Here is a 19,169-nt window from a genome sequence, read left to right as displayed (position 1 = left end):
TGCTGTGAAAGTACAGAAGGCAAATTCTGCTGTAGTGAGCAATGCTTCTGCGATGTGGCAGTTCAGTAGGTGGCACAGGGAAGCTAATGCTCCGCTGCGATACTAGAGGGCACTCTGATCCTGGCAGTTTCGGCTTCCGAGAGGGCCGAAGTGAAAACTCAAGTGTTCGCTATCTGCGGCCATTAAAGCTCTCCCGGCACTTAGTGCAAAAATTAGTGCTAACCCCTGGGTCTTGAGCAAATTAATTGGTGGAATCACATTCTGCTGGTGTAGATCCCCCCCCTTACGCTTAAAGTCCAGGATGCTTCTCCGTTGCTAAGCCCTGCTCTACTGCATCCTGCTGTTGGAGGGGCTCCGCTTCCAGTAAAGGAGCAATTACAATGCTCGGAGGGAAGGGGAGCAAGAACCATTATGACAACTCGGGAACTGTTTTTTTAAAGCTATCACTTAACAGTAATGTGTTCATTAATTGCCAGCCAGACCACTGCCTGGCTTCACTGAAATAACCCAATGGTTTCCTTTTATTGTGGCAGCATAAGGATTCATCCTGTCTTTTGGATACGCCAACATCAACTTTTGCTGTGTGCCTGCTGAAGGATATGCACCTATCCAAGGGTAGGAGAATTCCTGCAGGTGCTAAAACAAAGCTGTTTTTAACAGAGTCTTTTCAAACATATTCAAAAATAGGAATATGCTATTCTAATTTAAAACACTCTGATCGATGTGACCTATAGATTAATAGGTTTCAGTGTCTGTTTCCTTAGATACTCCTCATACACCCATCACTGTAATTTATAATTCAGTGTTCAACTCGAATTAGTAAGATGTAAACTGAAGCAACAACAGACTGACAAGTAAACAAGACTTCCTGATTTAAATGTAAAATGTTTACCCTGCATGCAGAATCAAGCTCTCTGCTCTCACAATATCACCGCCACATGAAATACACATAGAATGACAGGGAATAAGTGGAGAAGGGATCTAGCGAGGTCACCTAGTCCATCTCCTTCCCCCGGGGTAGGATCAACCCTACCTAAATCGCTCCTGACAGGAGTTGCTCTAACCTGGTCATCCCTGGAGGTTTTTAAGGAGATTCCACAAGCTCCCATATGGTCTGTCAGCTATCCTTACAGATGGAACATTGTCCCCAAAGTCTATCCCAAATTGCTGCTGTTTATCCCACTACTCTGTCCTACTCTGGTGAATGCAGGCAACAGTTTACTACTATTGTGGCATCTTTTACATTTGGGAGATTATTGCTGTGTTTGCGTTAGCCTTAAGTAATCGACTGCAGTTCTTTCCTCTTTCCTCCTCAATAGGTTTGCTTCCTACAATTCTGACCTTTCTTTCATTTCTGTGTATTTTTCCAGCAGAAACCTGACCAAACCTGCTCCTCCTCAACACTCAGTACAGATGGGAGCAGGTACCACACTCTCTTTACACACAGTGATGCCAGCTTTGATTTTCTCACACTCAGGTACCACAGTTGGTTCAGGGTTAATGTCCTCCCCAAGATATTACCCCTTTTCCTTAGAAATGCTTCCTGCACAAGCCCTTTCCCGACACACATTTCAGTAGTTCTTGTACATTCTGCTTTGCTCTTGTGCTTTTCGAATGTCAATCTATTCTTTCCAGCCTGTGTCTCCAGTTTATTAAGGTTTTTGAGCCTTTCTCCTGTTTTCTGAGAGCACTTGCAGCCCCTCTCAGCTCGGTATTGTCAGCAGATGCAATAAGTCTGCTCCATATTCCATTACCCAAGTCACTAATGAAAATATTGAGCAACAGCAGACCCTACACAGACCCCTGCAGCACCATACTCAAGCCGTCCTTCCAATTCGACAGTAAACAGCTGATAGCTTTTCAGTGTGCTTTCCCAGCTGGTTTGGTACCTTAAAGCATTTCTCCTCAACCATATTCCCCCACCTTGCTCCTGGGAACGCCATATGAAAGAGTCTCAAAAGTCTTAGTGCAGTCAAGACATATTCACATCTCCAGCTTCTCCCTCTCTGAGACCTGCTGCCCTGTCACAGGGAAATCAGATTGGTTTGATGTGATTTATTCTTGTCGAAACCACAGCTGTGGGGCTACTGTATACTTTATACCTCACCTCTGATCTAGTGAGTACGGGACAAACTCCCAGCTCCAAGAAGGACTTTATCATGTCCACATTCCACCCAGCACTCAGAAACAGCAGAAATACAGTTGCTTTAGTGCTCACTTGGGTCAGCAGTGGTTCATTTCCACTGGGAGCTGCAGACTCAGAACACAGAACAGAGTACAGGGATATCACACATGAGTTTGAGCTTCACACACCCCAAGTACCGCCACATTGTGTACACACAGTGCTCTTCCTCTCTGAAACTGCATTATCTGGTGCTACATCATTTCATTAGTATCCTTGGTGCAATGGGTCAGATTCAATATTGGTGGAAACAGGTATAATTTACACGCTGAAGGGAGCTGGAAGAAGGTGTAAATTACTCAAGCCCAGACTACCTCAGATTCACTTAAAATTCACTCAGAATTTGGCACCAGATATATAGGAGATAATCAAGTTTTCCTCTTTGAGAGCTTGTATATTTAAACCTGCTGTGTTTAATTTCTGCAGTCACAATAATGCTCATTCATAAATTTTTCCTAATGTTTGATCCTATTAGTATGTGCAGTGCAGTGCTTGGTTAATGGACTAGAACAATGGGATCAAATATATTTTTAGCTCCAGAATACCACTTTGTAATGCCTAATATTTGATATTACAGATAGGTTTGTCATCCAACTAGGTGTGATTGCACTTGAATTCTGAGAAACTCAGATACAGTCTTGGATAAGACGTGAATTTTGAGACCTAATTACACAATATACTGGACCAAACCTTGAGGTTTGCACATTTCCAGCCCTGAGATCCTCACAGCTCAGATGCAGATGCTGTTTCCTAGCCCTCTCTCTCAGGAATTCATAACATATTCATCAACTTGTAGTACCTAGGAGCCCTGTCCAACTGTATTTGGAAGACCTTAATTTGACTCCGGGAGGAGTTTAACAATATTAATAACTAATATTAAACTGATGGGAATGCTAGGACAATACCCTTTGATCACAGCATTAATCTGGTGCAATTGTGTTTATATCAGCCTTGTTCATCCCATGTGTGCTTAGTGCCATCTTGGCATGAATATGAAATATGCAAATCTGGGGGATACACGTTAATAGTGGGTCCATCTGCTAGGATCTTTTATTAAAGAGAAGTGTGAATGCAGTTGCCATGCAATACACTCTTACACACAAAGACCATGAGTTACGAAAACAAGAGAAAACATCTCATGCTTTTTGCCTTATTGGTATTTCACATTCATCGTTTCTGCAGCCCATTTTCACTTTAATTTAGGAATTTTCACAAAAACGAAATTTGGGTGGAAAAGCTCAACAGTTAGCACTGACTGTGCGCATACACGCACGCACATCTCTTCCTCCCTAGTGACAGACAGGATATTACTTTTCCACTGCATATGAAATTAATACCAGAAGCACAAGAGTATAAATTCCAACCCTTAAAGCCTGATCTGGATCTCGCTTCTACTACTTAAGACAGCTATAACCTAGAGGAAACCTAGGTTCAAGTTAGGAAGAAGATAATCCTGAGCTGCTGAACAGAGTCAAGCCCAAACTTCAGCTCAGCCTTGAACATAAAGTCATAGCCTAGTACCTGCACAGGATATGGATGAACTGCTGTGTGCTGCTGTTTCACTTTTACTGTCATAAACAACTCTTTCAGCTCTATCCAAATGAAAAGCTCGTTGTTCCTGTCACCTGCTGTGTCCTTAGCTTGTCTCTCCTGTGAATGTGTGCCCTTCCATGCTAATAGTTTGGGGGGAGTATGCTGTAATTTATTAAACAGTTGGCAGGTCAAGCCTCTCTGCCCTAGGTATGCAGGTGCTGATTCGGATGTGGGATGGATGACATATGTCCTGATGACATAAAGTCAAAGCATCCATCTTGATGAGCCCTCTTGTCCAAGAACTGCCTTTTGCCCACCAGCCTAAAGGTATGGGGAGCTTTCAACAGCGTAGATAGTTCTGAGTCTCACACTGATCCAAGAAGGCTGGATGGGGCAATCACTCCTTGGTTCAAGGGCACTGAGATCTGAAGGAGGAAGATGGCCCCTATCATCCTCCTTGTTTCACAGATATTCGAGTAGGCAGCAGAGTAAGCAAGAAGAGGGTTTTTTTCCATGTCTTCAATATGCAAATAGATTAGTGAGCTCAGCTCTCTATTCATTCCTTCCAACATACATGACACAGATGATGCTGTTCCCATTGTCAGACTGAAACTGGGGGCTTGAGAATTCACTGAGTTTCCATCTGTGTAAAGCTGAGATGGTGGCTGGGTAAGGAAAGTCAGTGCGCTGGGATGTGTCAGCTCCACTGCCTACATCCACAGTTTATTAGCTAGCTGTGTTTGGGATCTGAAAAGCCAGTTACTCCTGCACAACTGACTCTTAGTGCTACCTGGTGTGGGCTCATTTGTATACCCAGGGACTGGCACCTTTCTCCCCTGTATAGGCACAGCTACTGTAATTGGGCTAGAGCCAGGGAAGCTGCTGAAGTGAGTACTCGACCAGCACATGACCCAATAAAAAGTTAAGTGTTGAGATTGATTATTTGGGTATTTATGAAGTTCCAGTGATGGAAATAGCCTATTAGCATAACTGGGTCAATTAGCTGGCAATCAGCACATGTGTGCCTGGGAGGGGAGCATGGGCATGTGCCTGCTGGTTTTGTGCTGCTGAACACATCACCTGCCTGGAAGAGAATAAACTGTTCATCCCAGTGCTAAGGGAAGAGAGAGGGGAAAAAAAGGAGCAAGTCAACCTTCCACAGCTCGCTGATTATGCATTTTCTGCATCAAATTGTCAGCGTTTATTCAATTACTTCGCTCGTTACGAGTGTGTTCTTCAACCAATAACCTAAAAACCCTCCCTGCTGCTGTCAGCTCCAGTGCAAGTGACACGTTCCTTCCTCAGGTTAAAAAGCAGTTGTGGAAGGCATCTCCTCCCAGTGTGAGACTGGGGCTGCCGAGGAAGCTCCGCTCCCCATCACCCTGAGGGAGGCCATGGGGACAACACTAGGGCTTCCCATGGGAATCGATCCATGGGTTGGGGTGAGTCCTCCGTGGGGTGTCAGGAGTTGTTCTTAAAGCACAGAGGTGCTCTGAGGCAGGGATTAGAGGGATTCGCAGGGGTCTGTCAAGGATACGGAGGAGATCCCCAGAGCCAAAACCGTATACTCAGACACTTCCATTTTAATAGTAAGTTAAAAGGAAAGTTCCCCTTCTGAGGCGTTGTTAATTATAGATCCCTCCCTTTAAGCGCTCCTCCTGTTTTTATCCATGCTTACTCCCCCACAGTTGGTAACGATAAGGAAAGCTCTACCTTCCCCAAAATCAAATCAATCTTAAATGCTTCCTGAGCTGATTCACTTGGCTAAGCTCTGATTTGATATATGAAACAAGAGACAAGGCAGAAGACAAGGCAACAGAAGGCAACATATTTTCCCTGTGTCAAGGTGAAGCACTTCCCATCACCCAGCCCATCTCTGATGGGGTTAATGTGCATCAATAATATTTAAATGATCAAAGTTTTCTCAGCAAAAACAGTAATGGGGCTTTTTTCTGACTTGTCATGCTTGTTTTCCTTAAAGAGGCAATGACCTGCCGTAGTTCAGGCTTGCAGCTTGGCACGCAGGAGCGTTCTGAGAGGCGTTATCTCCCTAACAGAACAGCAGCTTCATGTTTCCCTGCACAACAACCTTTCCTAGCCTAAAATGCTTTGCATCCCATTTCCTTGATCTGGCTAAGTGCTTGCATGCTGAAGATCCCACCCTCCCTCCAGCTGTCCTTCTGGCAGGAAAGAGACAGCATCTTCTCTCCGGAGAGTACAGTCACTGCTCCTTTGGTTATCTAATCAGGGAGGGCAAAATTCAACCCAGGGCCCTCTAAAACCATCTGAGCTGCAGAAAACGCATCCGAGGGCTTGCGCAGAGGGTGCGAGGCAGGGAGCTGGGGGAAGCCTCCCCTCCCAGAGCAGATGCTCTCTGCCATCTCCACAGTAGCTTTCACAAAGGAAAAAAGGCTGTAGAGTACTCCAGGGACTGAAGCATTCAGCTCTTCCCTCTCCTGCTCGCAGGGGTGTGTATGTGTGTGCCTAAGAGCAGGGGACCTGCGAGTCTGGTCCCTTGTGCAGGGAGGGCATGGCAAGAAATATCCCCCACCCACCCTGTGGACTGCGTGTACCATCGCTGGCTGTTGCTCAGTTTCTCAGGCTTTGTGTGGGTTTCCCAGCATTTCTGCTAACTACAAAATATTACGTCTCCCTTCCTTTTAGAACTGAGTGATTTGGTCCTTGCGCCAAGCACAAGGAACTGGGAAGCACAGACCTGCCCGTTCTGATCAAGCTTTCTCCACAGTCAGCTCGCTAAGAACAAAAGGACAGTGCAAGGGTGGTGAGGTGAGACAAATCCCCTACCCGAAAAGTGCAGGGTTCAAGCAGCTTTCCCTCCCATCATCCATAACATCCCAAACAAAGCACCTTTAGTCATTTCTTCCCTTTTCCCTGCAAACTTCATCCCTGAGGTCACGGCAGGCTGGAAAAAGCCCCTGCCGGAACAAGGTGTCCACACTTGTCAAGCACAAGCAAAGGGGTCTCTCACCTGCTCCTGGGCTCTGAGCACAATTACAAGCTGTGTGTTTCCACCTAGTAAAATGCTTACTCACTTGCAGTAGGCACTTTGACATCCTTGGCCGCACATTGCTAGATAAGGACTATAAAAAGAACGCATTGCTATTATAGGTGATACAGCAACATGCATCCCCAAATGAAAGGTCCTTTATAAGCCTGGTTATTATTCTGGCAGTAATCTTGGATCTCTCTCCACGGACTCAACTCAGCTCAAGTGTTAGCAAGCGCATCGCCACCGCGAACGGGGACTGCGAGGTGTCACGTTTACCTTCTGTTCTTTCAGTACATCCTCTATGATCCCAAGTCGGGAAAACACTTCCCTCTTCCTCTGCGCATGTCAAAAGCACCATTTGCCATTTAGATTTCAGGAGCTGAATACAGCCATCGTATAAACAGGTGCGAGCCCGCATATGTCAATAGAATTACACCTGCTTATAATGGGTTTACATTTGGCCCTGGAGCCCTGGGGATCCCTCTGGGAGTAGAGGATGTATTAAATATTAAGGGCCTTATTCTCCACCCCTGCCTACGCTGTAGTAATTAAATCTCGGTGCAGACCCATTGATTTTCAACCACACTCTCCTTGTGTGAGAAGGGAGTGCTCAGCACAAGCGAGGGGGCAGAGGTGTCCCCTCAAGGTAAAGCACATCCATCTCACTCCTCCCAGCAGTTTCACCCAGATGGGAATGACACCCAGCAGTAAGTATTTGCAGAATGCACTGGGTAAAACAATGCAAATGGTCTAAACTTAAACATACACTGCAACTCTTCCCCATCCCTTCCCACCCGTGACAGCAGCGCTGTTTTGCATCGCTTCCTTTGGGCTGTGAGTGCCACAGACCATCTCTCTCCCTTCCCAGCCTAAAGACCCTGGGAGCCAGAGCTGTGGGTTCATCCAAGAACAGGAGCAGCTTTCCCATCCTTGGAGCTTGTTCCTGGATCTCCTGAATCACTGCATAACCTTGGACAAGCCCTGCAGCTGCTGCCAGCCTCTCTGGGGGGGTTACTCTGATTAGTTAAATCTGGTGATTTGCCTGGAGCTAGCGCCTTTTACCTGTGTCTATACAAGTCTTATTCCCAGCTTCTGATCTTTTGAGCTTGCAGGGCTGAGAAAAAAACGACTTGGCTTTTGCTTTAAATGCCATGTAGTTTAGAAGTGTGACGACTCACACTGTGCTGTTATTCTTTCCAATTGAAACCTAATGATGCGTGCGTATCACTTAACTCTGATGTCAATAATCAGCACACCACTTGGTCTTTGCCGTGGCTATTAGAGGGAATGAAAATGAAATACCAACTCCTTTTTATCCCGTTACTTCGCCATAATAACTAATAAAGGAGTAATAAGTGCGACGTGGGGAATTTCCATGGGGAGTCATTACTACAGAGAAGACCTAAAGGCACAAAGTGGAATCCAGATATACTAGCCAGCCTTGAATTCCCAGCCAGTGCTTCCCACTTCAGTAATACTGCTGCCATAAAATAAGCGTTTACAGGGAAAGTTACCATACAGAAAGTATCAGTCCATGCCCTGATCAGAGGAATGGAGATGGAGCCAGGATCAAAGACAGCCTTGCAGTAAAGACCACCCTGATCATCAGTGGAACATTGAGGCTGGGCCACAGTCAAGATATACGCAGCATTTCATAAATCTCACTTATGCTCCAATATATGGGAAACGTTTCCCAGAACAACTCTAAATCAAATCTGCCCAGTCACAGTCCAGGGATGGACTGTGTGTTTTCCAGCACCTTGTAGATGGGAGAAGCCACATCGGGACCTCAGAGCAATGAGGAAAAGGAAATCATCTACTGAAATACTGAGCTGATGAGGCTGCAAAGCACACACAGGTTGGACAATGCGCTGTCTGGCTGGAAGTCATTGAATTCTTGCTTAGGAAGGAACAGACATTTTTTGGTGGTTGTGTACATAGGGGGCTATGGGGATTCTCTGGTTTCCCTCCCCATAAATGGACTGCCATTTATCCATGTGCATGAACACCAAAGAGTTGACTTAAGCAACACCTATAGCTCCTGCATCCCTGCGCTGGAGGGTGTTATCACACCTTACATCCCCTGCATTACCAAAGAAAAACCTGGTTTGGTTAAATCCCAGAGCACATTCCCACAGCGTTTCCCAGCCATCTGACTTCCCCATCTCCGAATTCCTGCTTTGTTTATCCTATTAATTCCAACCACCCCCTCTTCCCCCAACACACAGGCACGCAGCCTCATTTACAGCATCTTCGCCAGCAGAAGCCTCCCCAAAATATTCAGGGCACTCCAAGCAAGAACTTACACGTGTGGGGAAACCCTCGTGACTGAAGCTTTTTTCCCCCTCCCTCGCGCAAACATGGTCTCATGATTTTTATTTTTATGGGTTTTTTTAAGCTTTTATAGGAAGAATTTTTGAACAAGACCCTTTCAGGAGCGGCATTCCCAGCCCTGCCATTCCCCAAACGGAGGCAACCGGGACAGCACGGATGCTCCTTGCCCCACCGGTACCCACAGAGCCGGCGGTGCTGAAGGCTCCCGCTCGCAGCCTCCTCTTCCTCGGGTGGTTTTCCTCCCTCCCCCTTTCCTCTTCCTCCCCCTTTTCCCCGCTCGCATTTCCTCCCTGCACCTTTAAGAAGCACATTGCTCGCCGGTGGGATGGTGTGTGCTAAAGCTGCACAGAGGAAGTTACGCAGCCGGGATCAGGCACGGAGATAAAAGCTCCGATTGTGATTGAAAGTGAGAGCGAGAGGGATTTCAGCCTCGGCATTAACTTGCGAGGGGAGCCGGGGATTGCACAAAGCTCCCCCGGCCATCTGCCCTTGGGGGCCGGCGGCGCAGCGGCAGCCCGCCGGGCTGGGGGGGGTTCCGTGGGGTGTAAAGGGGGGGTCCCCCCAGCCCCGAAGTTCCCAGCTCCGCCGGGAGCCCCGCGCCGCAGAGCTCCCTCCGGTAAGGACCTGCAGCGCCGAGCATCGGGAGAAGGGGAGGAAAAGAGGGAGGGAAGGGGGGAACGGGGTGGGGGCAGCCCCATCTCCCAAACCCAGCGTGACCCCCGCGCCTCCGAAGTTGCTCCGAGGCTCTCCCGCCGTGCGTGCGATCCCGCGGGATCCCCACGGCGGGATGGGGTTTATTTCCCAGTCTCCGGAGGGAAGCGGGAGAAGAGGGATGGAGGCGGCGGGGCCGGGGTTGGGGTGTGGGGGGGCGGACGGGGACTCGGCCCCTCCCGGAGCTCCCGGTGAGTCCTTCGGGATGAACCAACCGGGGGATGGAGCGGTTCGCCCGGAGCCGCGATCGCACCGCGGGGAGCGGCTGAACGGGAGCGAAGCCCCTCGGGCGTTCCGGGGGGAGCGCGGTGCCCTCCCTCCGGGCTATGCCGCGGTGTTCGTAGGGCGCAGTGCCCCCACCGGAGCGCAGGGTGCTCCCCAACTTTGGCTCTGAGTGCGAGGGGAAGGGATGCTCGGAAGGGGAAAAAAGAGGCAAACTCGCGCTCGGGCAGCGGGGCTTTGAGCGCGGTTGGGGTTCGTTTGGATGGAGACACTTGTGAAAGCAAATGGAAAACTCCTCCGTGGAGTTTACTTTCTCATCCCCATTCCAGAGCAGCTCAGTTGTTGCTCAGCGTCGTCCCTTTACTTCAATAGGGTGTTAATCCAATAATAATAACAATAAAAGAGAAGGAACCAGCTAAGCCAAGATGCAATCTAATTTTGTGTTTTTAATACTCTGGCTATCAGTCCCCAGTGATTGCTGAGTACTCTTCAAAGAAAACAAAGAACATTGATTCCATTTGTTCCCATGAACTGCAGTTTCTTAATAATACTGGGTGAAGATTTCTTAAGACCCAAACCAAATCAAGCAGGGCAAAACCTGGAATTAAGGGAGCCTCTCCCCCCCCCCCGCCGTTTACAACGTGCTGGCTTATTTCAGAGCAACTCTTTCTGCAAAGGGACAATGCTGGGGAGTGTTGCACCACAGACTTCGCAGGGGACCCGCACGCTTGGCTGCTTGACTGACAGTAAATACATTTTCCAGCACATTTTTATTTCCCTGGGAATCTGTGACATTTAGACGGCATAACAAGGCACTAATAGATAGTATAGATCCTTTCTTCCCGGGTTTTTCCCTAACAGCCATTCAAGTGCAAAACATAATTGTTAAGGCTATGAAAATAGATCCATAAACTTAACACTGGGGTCCTCATTAAAACCACCCTGCCTGTTTCCTATACGATACCAGCCTCACGCTCTCCGCTGTTATTAGGCACTTGGCTGTGCCCAGTTTGATGTAATAATTAGGAGCTGACTCGTTGTGACTGAGAAGACAGCTCTGATGTCAGCGGGACTTACAAACACTGTCACACCGGTTTATTATTTTTACTACATCTACTCAGAATGTTAAAATAGCAGACAGTCTATTCTTTCTTTGGGAGTTTATTCAGGTCCAACACCGCTATAACAGGCTCTTCTTTGAGAGCTGGCGCTGAAGCATGAGAGACAGCTTTCTCTTCTCTCAACTCATTCATCCCAATCAGCAATCTTTCGATCAAAAAGGGGGGGGGGGGGGGGAAGGAGGAGGTAGCACAGTGACACGAAGCCCCCCCGAACATGAATCAATGCATCTGTTAACCTGGAGCTGCTGAGTTTTAGTAAGTGAGCTTTATGAGAAAGCAGATGCTAGAGGTGCTGTTGAAGCAGACGTCCCTGAATTGTGGAAGAAAGTTGGGGAATTGACTAGAGAGGGAATTAATCCAGAGCTGAATTTCTATTCTGGATCCGTGCCTCCCACCTTCTTGTATGAGAGCTCCCCCCTGGATCTGACACTGAGGCAGGGTTTGACTGAGTCTATTACTGCTTTTTTTCCCCAGTTCTTTGTCATTTTGTTTTGCAATTACTGAAGATTTTTATAGCTCTGCTGGAAAGACAACAAAATTGCAGAAATGTTGCTCTAACCTGAGCTGAACACTGGGAAGGTCGCTGCTCTTTGTGTTAGGTGAACCTTCACAATGTTATTAGGACTTTAAATTGTTTTTTATTAAATGTTATTGTTCAGATAAATCTTGTGTGAGGATGCTGGACAATGTATCTGTCTCTCCAGCTGTCTTACTTATTTGCTTATCTTTTTAAGACCAGCCATTTGTCTGTCTGTCCCTGCTCTGTGTCTGCATATTCTCCATCTTCTAATGACCTATAGCCGCTTCTGGATATTATTTGAAGACCCATTAGAGCTCTTGTTGTCCAGCCGCTGTTACAAACCAGATATCTCAAATGGGGCCGCGCTCCTTCCCATCTCCCACGCAGCAGAAAAACCATAAGCATCGTATTATGGATTTCTTTTTATTAAAGCTGTAGATCTCCCTCTTACAAACCCTTGGTTTGTGGCTTGGGAAGCCCAGCTGGGGGCTGCATCTCCTGGGGGACCCCTGTTCTTACAAGTCTTGTTGCTTCAAGTGTCCCCTTTTGCTCCCAGCTAATTTGTCTTCCAATTTGTTGCAGGTGCAGCCAGATAATGAACACTCCCTTTGCCCTGACCATGAGAGAGAGGGAAGACCTCACGTAGCTGCATGGCTTGCAGCTGAAGGCTTTGGGGAGCTCGATGCTCCAAAAGGCAGAGTCAAACAGAAATCTCTGCCTGTGAGTGCCTCCCCACCACTGCGAGAGGCAGAGGGAGAAGCAGCACAACCAGCTCTGCTCTTATGAACCCACTGAGCACCCAGACCCCTTGGACATCATCACCTAATGTGTTCATGTTGACACAGACACCCCTGGGAGAAAGGGATTTTAGCTCCAAAGGGTCTCTCTTGTCACAGTTGTACTGATGACCAGATGCTATATCTATATATTAATCTTCAATCCACCCAATAATACTTTAAGGCAGACCACAGTTTAAGGTACTTTCCACAGCGACGCATTTGTGGCAGACAAGAAGGTTGAGGAAAACCTGATCCAGCACCATCTCACGGCCTCTGCAATTTAATCCTATCAAATTTCATCAGCAACTCAGAACTTGATCTTTCTATTGATTGACTGGAGTCACCTCTAGATATTTTCATGCTGATTTGGAAGCCCTTTCATACAATAAAAGGAGGAAAAAATGAGGCTAAGGGAGACTTTTGACCACTGATCAGCAACTCCAGCCAAAACTTTCCCAATCAAGTGAATTGCAGAGTTGGCTTCTGTGCCGACAGAAAACTTTCCACATCCAAATACAGTGTGCTGATTGGGATCGTTCCTGTTACCATCTGGATCTCCCTTCGACTGGATCATATTTAGATGAGCGGTTTCCATGCTGATCCCGAGAGCAACCCCTAGCTCAGTCGCTGCCTTCCTCGGGGATCTCGGCACTGCCCTCAACCAGGGATCCCACTCTTGGCCGCAGCTGCCATGCTCTACCTGGTTGCTCTCCTCTCGCACTGTCTCCCCTTGGCCATGGGACAGTATGACATTTGCAAGTCCTGGGTGACCACGGACGATGGACCGTCATGGGAGTTCTATGCTTGTCAACCCAAGGCCATGCGGATGAAGGATTATGTGACCGTACGGGTGGATCCAGCAGGAATCACTTGCGGGGACCCACCGGAGAGGTTCTGCACCCATGTAAGTGTTCTCTCTGTTTGATGTGTTCTAACAGACTTGGCTTGCAGGTGGCTAAAGGCAGTGCCCTGCTGAGATGCCATTATGAGGACATTTCAGTTCAGGGTGGCAACGGGGGCTGCTGCTTTGAGCTCTCAACCCGGGGTCTGCAATGGGGAGAAAGTGTCCTGCCCATCCCAGTGCTGTGATGAAGAGGCCAGCCCTACAGCAGGGATGGTGCTAGCATGACGGAGGGCAAGGAGGAGCTGGGGAGAGCTCAGCAAGTCATGGCCTGGGGTTTGGGAAAGCTCTTCCCCCAGAGAGCACACCACTTGAGCCACCCCTCTGCTTGCTGAGTAGTGTATTATATGCTTGCTGAAGCAAGCAGATGCGGGATGTGTGCACCAGTCCCATCCCAAAAGGCTGCACTGGCACCAGGGTTTTACCAAGATGGGTACAGCATGAGTAAGAGCACGGAGCAGGGTGGTAGAGGCCAGTGTGGCCCCCATGCACCAGCACCTCGGGCAGTTGGTGACAGGCACAGATTTCACTGAAGTCCCTGAAAATATGTTCCTCCCTCTCTTCCAGCCTCCACATGAGAAGTCTGTGGACAGACACTTGCCCTTGTAGTTAAAATCTTTAGCTTATTTTCTTTTAAATATTAATCATTGCATTTCATTCCGTGCACCACAAAGCTCAGCAGGAGCATTTGATTTATAATTCACAAGGCTTTACATTGTTAAAAAGAGTTCAGGGGTCAAAGCAAAGAGCAAAACACTATGGCTGTGATGCCCCCTCCCAGAGATGTCCTCCAGCAGCGGTCCAAGCACATGTTTAAGGCACAGGGACCGAGCCAGCCCATGCACACAGGGTTTCCACTGCTTAAGGAGTGCCTTCTAAAAGGAGTGTAGTATTCTTTTACTACCTATAATGAGAAGGGGAGTTCTATCTCTCAGTAAGTGGGCCCAGTCCCATTTTATATTGCCAGCATTATCCAAACTTACATATGCCATGCCTCAGTTTGCCACCTAGGAAATGCACCAATACCTAGAAAACACCCCGAGCCCAGCAAGCTCAGAGCACCTATTGAAATCCCAAGAGAAAAATGCTGCTTTGATACCAAGAGATGCCAAACATTTACAACCATCAGAACATGCTGCCAGTTCCCTCCAGCCTAAGGGGTCTCATTAAACACCAAGGAAGACATTTCCACCAATTCCAGATAAGTAGCAGCTTCTCCTTTTAAAGGACCATTAGAAAAGGAAGATTAAGTCAAAGGTTGCAAATAAAAGAGTTAGCTGTTGATGGGTCAGTCTGTATTTCCATTTATCTGACTGGCTGCAGGAGGATTACAAGGTGAACTCCAGATTGCATTCCACTACATTCATTGCAGGTATTTGCAAACTCTGTGTCTAAGGATGCTCCAGGCTTCAGCTCCACTGACCTCCCAGGAAGCAAGAGACACAAACTGCAATCAGCTCTCTACGTCTCTTGATTCAGTCAATACTGAGCTAAAATCCTTCTATTCTGGGTACCAGCATCATCTCCTTGTAGAGTACGCCTGCCATGTGCTCTAACACTTGCAAACACCGTGTACAGCCGCGAATGGGAGTTACACAAATGCAAAACATGGATTTGCCTCTTCCTGTCCCTGCCTCACCCCGGGTGCGTGCCTGGCCCAGCTCTCATCTCCCAGACCAGAAACCAGCACTCACAGCAGCATCCCCGAGCACCTTCCTAATGAAGACTCGAGCTAAAAACAGGAGTACTGTATTGCATGTGGATTTTTGGGATAGGTTTATGAATCCCCACTGTATCCATGGCCCTTTCTGCCCCATCTTACACCAGCACTGTCCTCTCCAGAGGCTTAGAGAGTTTTAGAAATGAAGCAGATGAAGAGCAGCCCTGCTGAGGTGAGCACTTGGTACACAGAGTAGGAGATGGCTGGAGGAGGGATGCAGGCTCCAGTTCAGCCTGAAGACTGGAGTGGGGAGTGCTGGGAGGCCCTCAAGGTCCATTTTCACAGCTTCTGCCACGAAGACATGTGGCCATTTACTGCTGAGCATCCCCTTATGGTCGGTAGAAAGTGGAATCAGCAAGAAACTGCCCTTCCATCTCCAGCCCTGGGTGGTGGCTTGACACCTATTGACATGGGGAGGGAGGCGAGCAGAGCCCACACAGGATGCAAGCAGAGCTTTGCTACCCCAGCGCAAAGAAGTGCTGGGCAAAAATCAATGTCACTGCCCAGCCTTCATTCCATCCTCCAAGCCTCAGCCCTTGCTGTGAGAGGAGGGCAAGCAGCCCTCACAAACCCTGCGCAGCTCCTGCTCGGGTGCCTTTTGGTGTCTCGTTATCCTTTCTCTTCAGGTTTTAATTATTTCCCTATAACAGGTGGGTTCTCGTAGGAGCCTGGCTCTCCAGCAGAGAGGTTCTCGTGGTCACTATATTGCTTTCTTAGGTGTCTTTCAAACCAGCGGGGTACTGCCCGCGCAGTTAGACTGACGTGACTCGGAATTAAGCACAGCCTGGCAGGACGCCTGCGCTGCTCAGACAGCTGAAATCAAAGTCAAAGACACACACAAACATCCCTCTGTGCTTAAGGCAGCCACGCAAGAGGGGGAGGATGACATCCGCATGCAGGGCATCGCTGCGGGCAGGTAGAGGAGGAGAGTCCTGCTTCAAGTCAGGACCCTGTAACATAGCAAGTGTTTCCTTGAGGCTGTACCGGTCCTGAGCAGGCATTGCACAGCCTGCAGGATCACTCACTGCTACGGTTGTAACAACGTGGAGCAGCACTGATAGAGAGTTCTGCAAAAGGAAGCGCCTGGAGGATTGCAGGAGCTCTTTGGAGGATTGTCCTTTCTGTTTTACAGCAGTTCTAGTCACATCTGCCTGCTCCCTTCTGGTTGGGAAGAGGTTTGCTGCTTATTAAAGTCAGGGGGTTTGCCTTTGCCACAGGTTCTGAACCTTCTCCTATTCATGTCAATGGCTTTCTAGCAGGGTCAGCTGAAAAATGACTTGTACTTTCCCCCCTGGCAGGGCAGGGGGGAGTGGTGGGAGTAGGAAGACAGATGGATAAGTAAATAAAGCCTGAATGAATCTAAACGCGTGACTGAAGCCTGATAAGGAACAAACAGATTATTTTAACCAGGGATGTTGAGGGAAGGGCAAGACTTCTATGATCCAAGATCTCATCCAGGGCATGGCACAGAGCAGCTAAAAGCAGATTTCAGGTGAGTTCCTATGAGCCAACAGTCACCATGGAATGGTGCTGCTGCTCCCTGAGAGCTCCCACACCCAACCAGTGGCACAGGAAGCCCAGCTTCCCACTGGGATCGGAGCCCTTTTTACCCCTTGCAGAGGTGTTGAGGCAGTATTTCTTGTTCAGACAACACTCTTTGATGCAGGGCCGAGCTCTTAGCCTGTATTGATGGGTCAGGGGTATTTTTATTTGGCGTCAGCATTGTTTCGTCTGCTAATAGAGCTTGTTGATTTTGGCACGGGTACATAAAAGGAGAAGGCTTTATTTATTCATTACACATGCAGCCAGATTTGATGTTTAGTTTAATTCTTAGCTAAACTTTCCTGAATGACATGTGGTTAGAAGGCTCATAGTAAAGAACTGTTCCTCTTCATAGACCGAGGGCTAACACTGGAAAAAGCAGACAGACCTTTGGGCACAGAAACCCTTTTCCCTACATTCTTAGCCCATCTCATACATATCTACCCTACCATATCTTCATACCCCTCACAAAGGATTGTGAGTTTGGGTGATTAGAACTAATGTCAAAGTTCTTAAAGTAAGAAAGAAAATGGATTTGTTTCAGGGATGCTCTTCCAAAAGTAAGACCTATTTAAAGGTCTATATTATATAGACCTTTTTAAAGACCCATGTGGTATTAGGGACAATTACTTTGCTTTTACGCCAAAGTTCAGCAGCACAAGAAATCCACTCTCTGCTGTCAGATTGCCCATGGCATCTCAGTCAGGGTTTTAGGGATGGAAAGCTGCATCTTTTCCCATCTGTAAAGTGCTAACAGCCCTCTTTTCCCCTTGAATCCCCCAGTATATTAAATTAACACCTGGAAAATTCTCCCATTTCCTTTGAGAAGAGCCTGGAAAAGGCAACTGCTGCCATTTCCATTGGGATGAAGGCTTCCCTAATCCACCTTTTGCTCCCATTGCTTTTGAGTGTGAGAGAAAGGGCTGGGGCCGTTTGGTTTTTGTTCCCACCTTTAATCACTTCTCAGCATCAGGGTTGCTGCAGAGAGCACTGTTTGAAGTCAAGATCAACGGCTCCTTGCCCTTGGGGCCAGCCCCTTGGATTGCCCGTTATTAGCTGCTCAGCAAATCACACACCACTGCTCTCCCACCACAGAGGCTACTTCGGGGTGCAGCGAGATCTTGGTATTACAAAAGCAGAGGCTTTACAGAAAATGAAAGAACACAATTCAGCTTTGAATTAGAGAGTGCTGAGCAAACAGGATCCCCCCCCCCCTCCCCAAGTCTGTAGCAATTTCCTTAAATGCCCGGTTCGGGATTCATCTTGCTGTAAAGTGGGATGCTGCTCCCCTAACAAGGATCATTTCCAGCTGCTGATGGAAAAGGCACGGTGATAAAAATCAAGCTGTCAAGTAGATTTAATTGGTACAGTGAGCAGAAAGTTTACCCCCACCTTGAGCGAGATGGGGAGGAATAAACTGCTTCTAAGAAAAGCTTTGCTTTTCAAAGGGAACAGCATCCAGATGGGAAAAGCTGGAGAGAACTGACTCCAAAGACTTGCTGGGGAGTGCAGCCAGAGCCAGGAGAGCAGCTCTTATGCTCACTTGCACATCAGCACCAGGTATCAGGTTTTTCCATCAGCAACTTCTGAAGGTGAAGGGATTCAGGGGAGTCCTTCCTATTTATTCATTTTAAGATCTGTATTGGATTCTACAGCACAGATAGGATTTCCCATTAAACTTTAAAAGGAATTCTCCCTCCAGAAGAGATTGCCTGAGCAGGAAGGAGAACTGCTCCTTCCACACTATGCTTTCCCTATGTGAAAGTCCAGTTTTAACCTTAGTTGGGCCTGATCCCACACTGCAAACAACTCTTTTACCTTCAGGATGTTGAGGTGTGAGGCATTGCCTGACCCAACCCCATAACGCTGCCTGTTGTCCCACACGAGTGACAGCGCATCCCTGCTGTTCCCACTGTAGCAGCACTACAAGCTGCAGAGCCACACTCAGAGCAGGTCATTGATCCATCTGAAAATCACCTCTGCAAAACCACCCCAGCCACTTTGCTTTCTGCTTCTGCAGCTTGGCTGCAGCACTGCATGCTGAGTGCTTGGCTGCAACGCTGCATGCAGCAACAGCTGGGTCATCTGCAGCAGTGGCAGGCAGCAAACTGCAGAAGTGGGGTTGTAAATCACATATGGCACTGGACGGGTGCTTCTCCTCCCATGGTTACTCTCTGGGACAGTGCAGTGATGAGCAAGCAATCCTGGTGCCCTCAGCACCTGGTTCACCACATGGTTTTGGGAAGCCAAAATGGAAACGAGCCCAAGTAGTGACAAAACCCTTGTCAAGCACTGCTTCCATCTCCACCAGAGCCACAGGCTCCTGTGGCTTCACTGTTTCCTGCTGAGCTCAGCCCCACTCGCCAGACCCTGCATCCCACCAGTGAGGGGCAGCTCCATGCTCATCTCATGCTGTCCCCTCCCAACCAGGTACAGAGCTTACAGCAGCGCAGCAACAACCAGGGGTCCCAAGGTGAATGAATGCCTCCTGACCTAGATGCTGAGCTCCATCAGGCAATGCTTGGCTAGCAGAGCCCAATTCCTGACCTGCTGGAGTTCCTATGCACATGGGCTGTTGCTGACCTGCTTAGCAG

General features: G+C 48.1%; 1 protein-coding gene across 3 annotated transcripts in view; it reads left to right on the top strand.

The window, feature by feature from the left end:
• Window positions 1-9,167: 9,167 nt before the first annotated feature.
• The window catches only part of NTNG2 (netrin G2), a 44,910-nt gene continuing 34,908 nt past the window's right edge, over window positions 9,168-19,169 (top strand). Inside the window, exons 1-2 of one of the 3 annotated variants that reach the window (XM_061352725.1) lie at window positions 9,168-9,675; window positions 12,216-13,316. In XM_061352725.1, the coding sequence (XP_061208709.1) occupies window positions 13,104-13,316 (213 nt within the window). In that variant the 5' untranslated portion in view covers window positions 9,168-9,675; window positions 12,216-13,103. The remainder of the gene's footprint in view (window positions 9,676-12,215; window positions 13,317-19,169) is intronic. The other 2 variants (XM_061352723.1, XM_061352724.1) reach the window with 2 other exon arrangements.

This window comes from Neopsephotus bourkii, unplaced genomic scaffold, assembly GCF_033783945.1.
Source record: "Neopsephotus bourkii isolate Nb327-2 ecotype Australia unplaced genomic scaffold, CSIRO-AGI_Nbou_v1 NB_659, whole genome shotgun sequence".
Classification (NCBI taxonomy): Eukaryota; Metazoa; Chordata; class Aves; order Psittaciformes; family Psittacidae; genus Neopsephotus; species Neopsephotus bourkii.
This window is presented reverse-complemented; position numbering and strand designations above follow the sequence as displayed.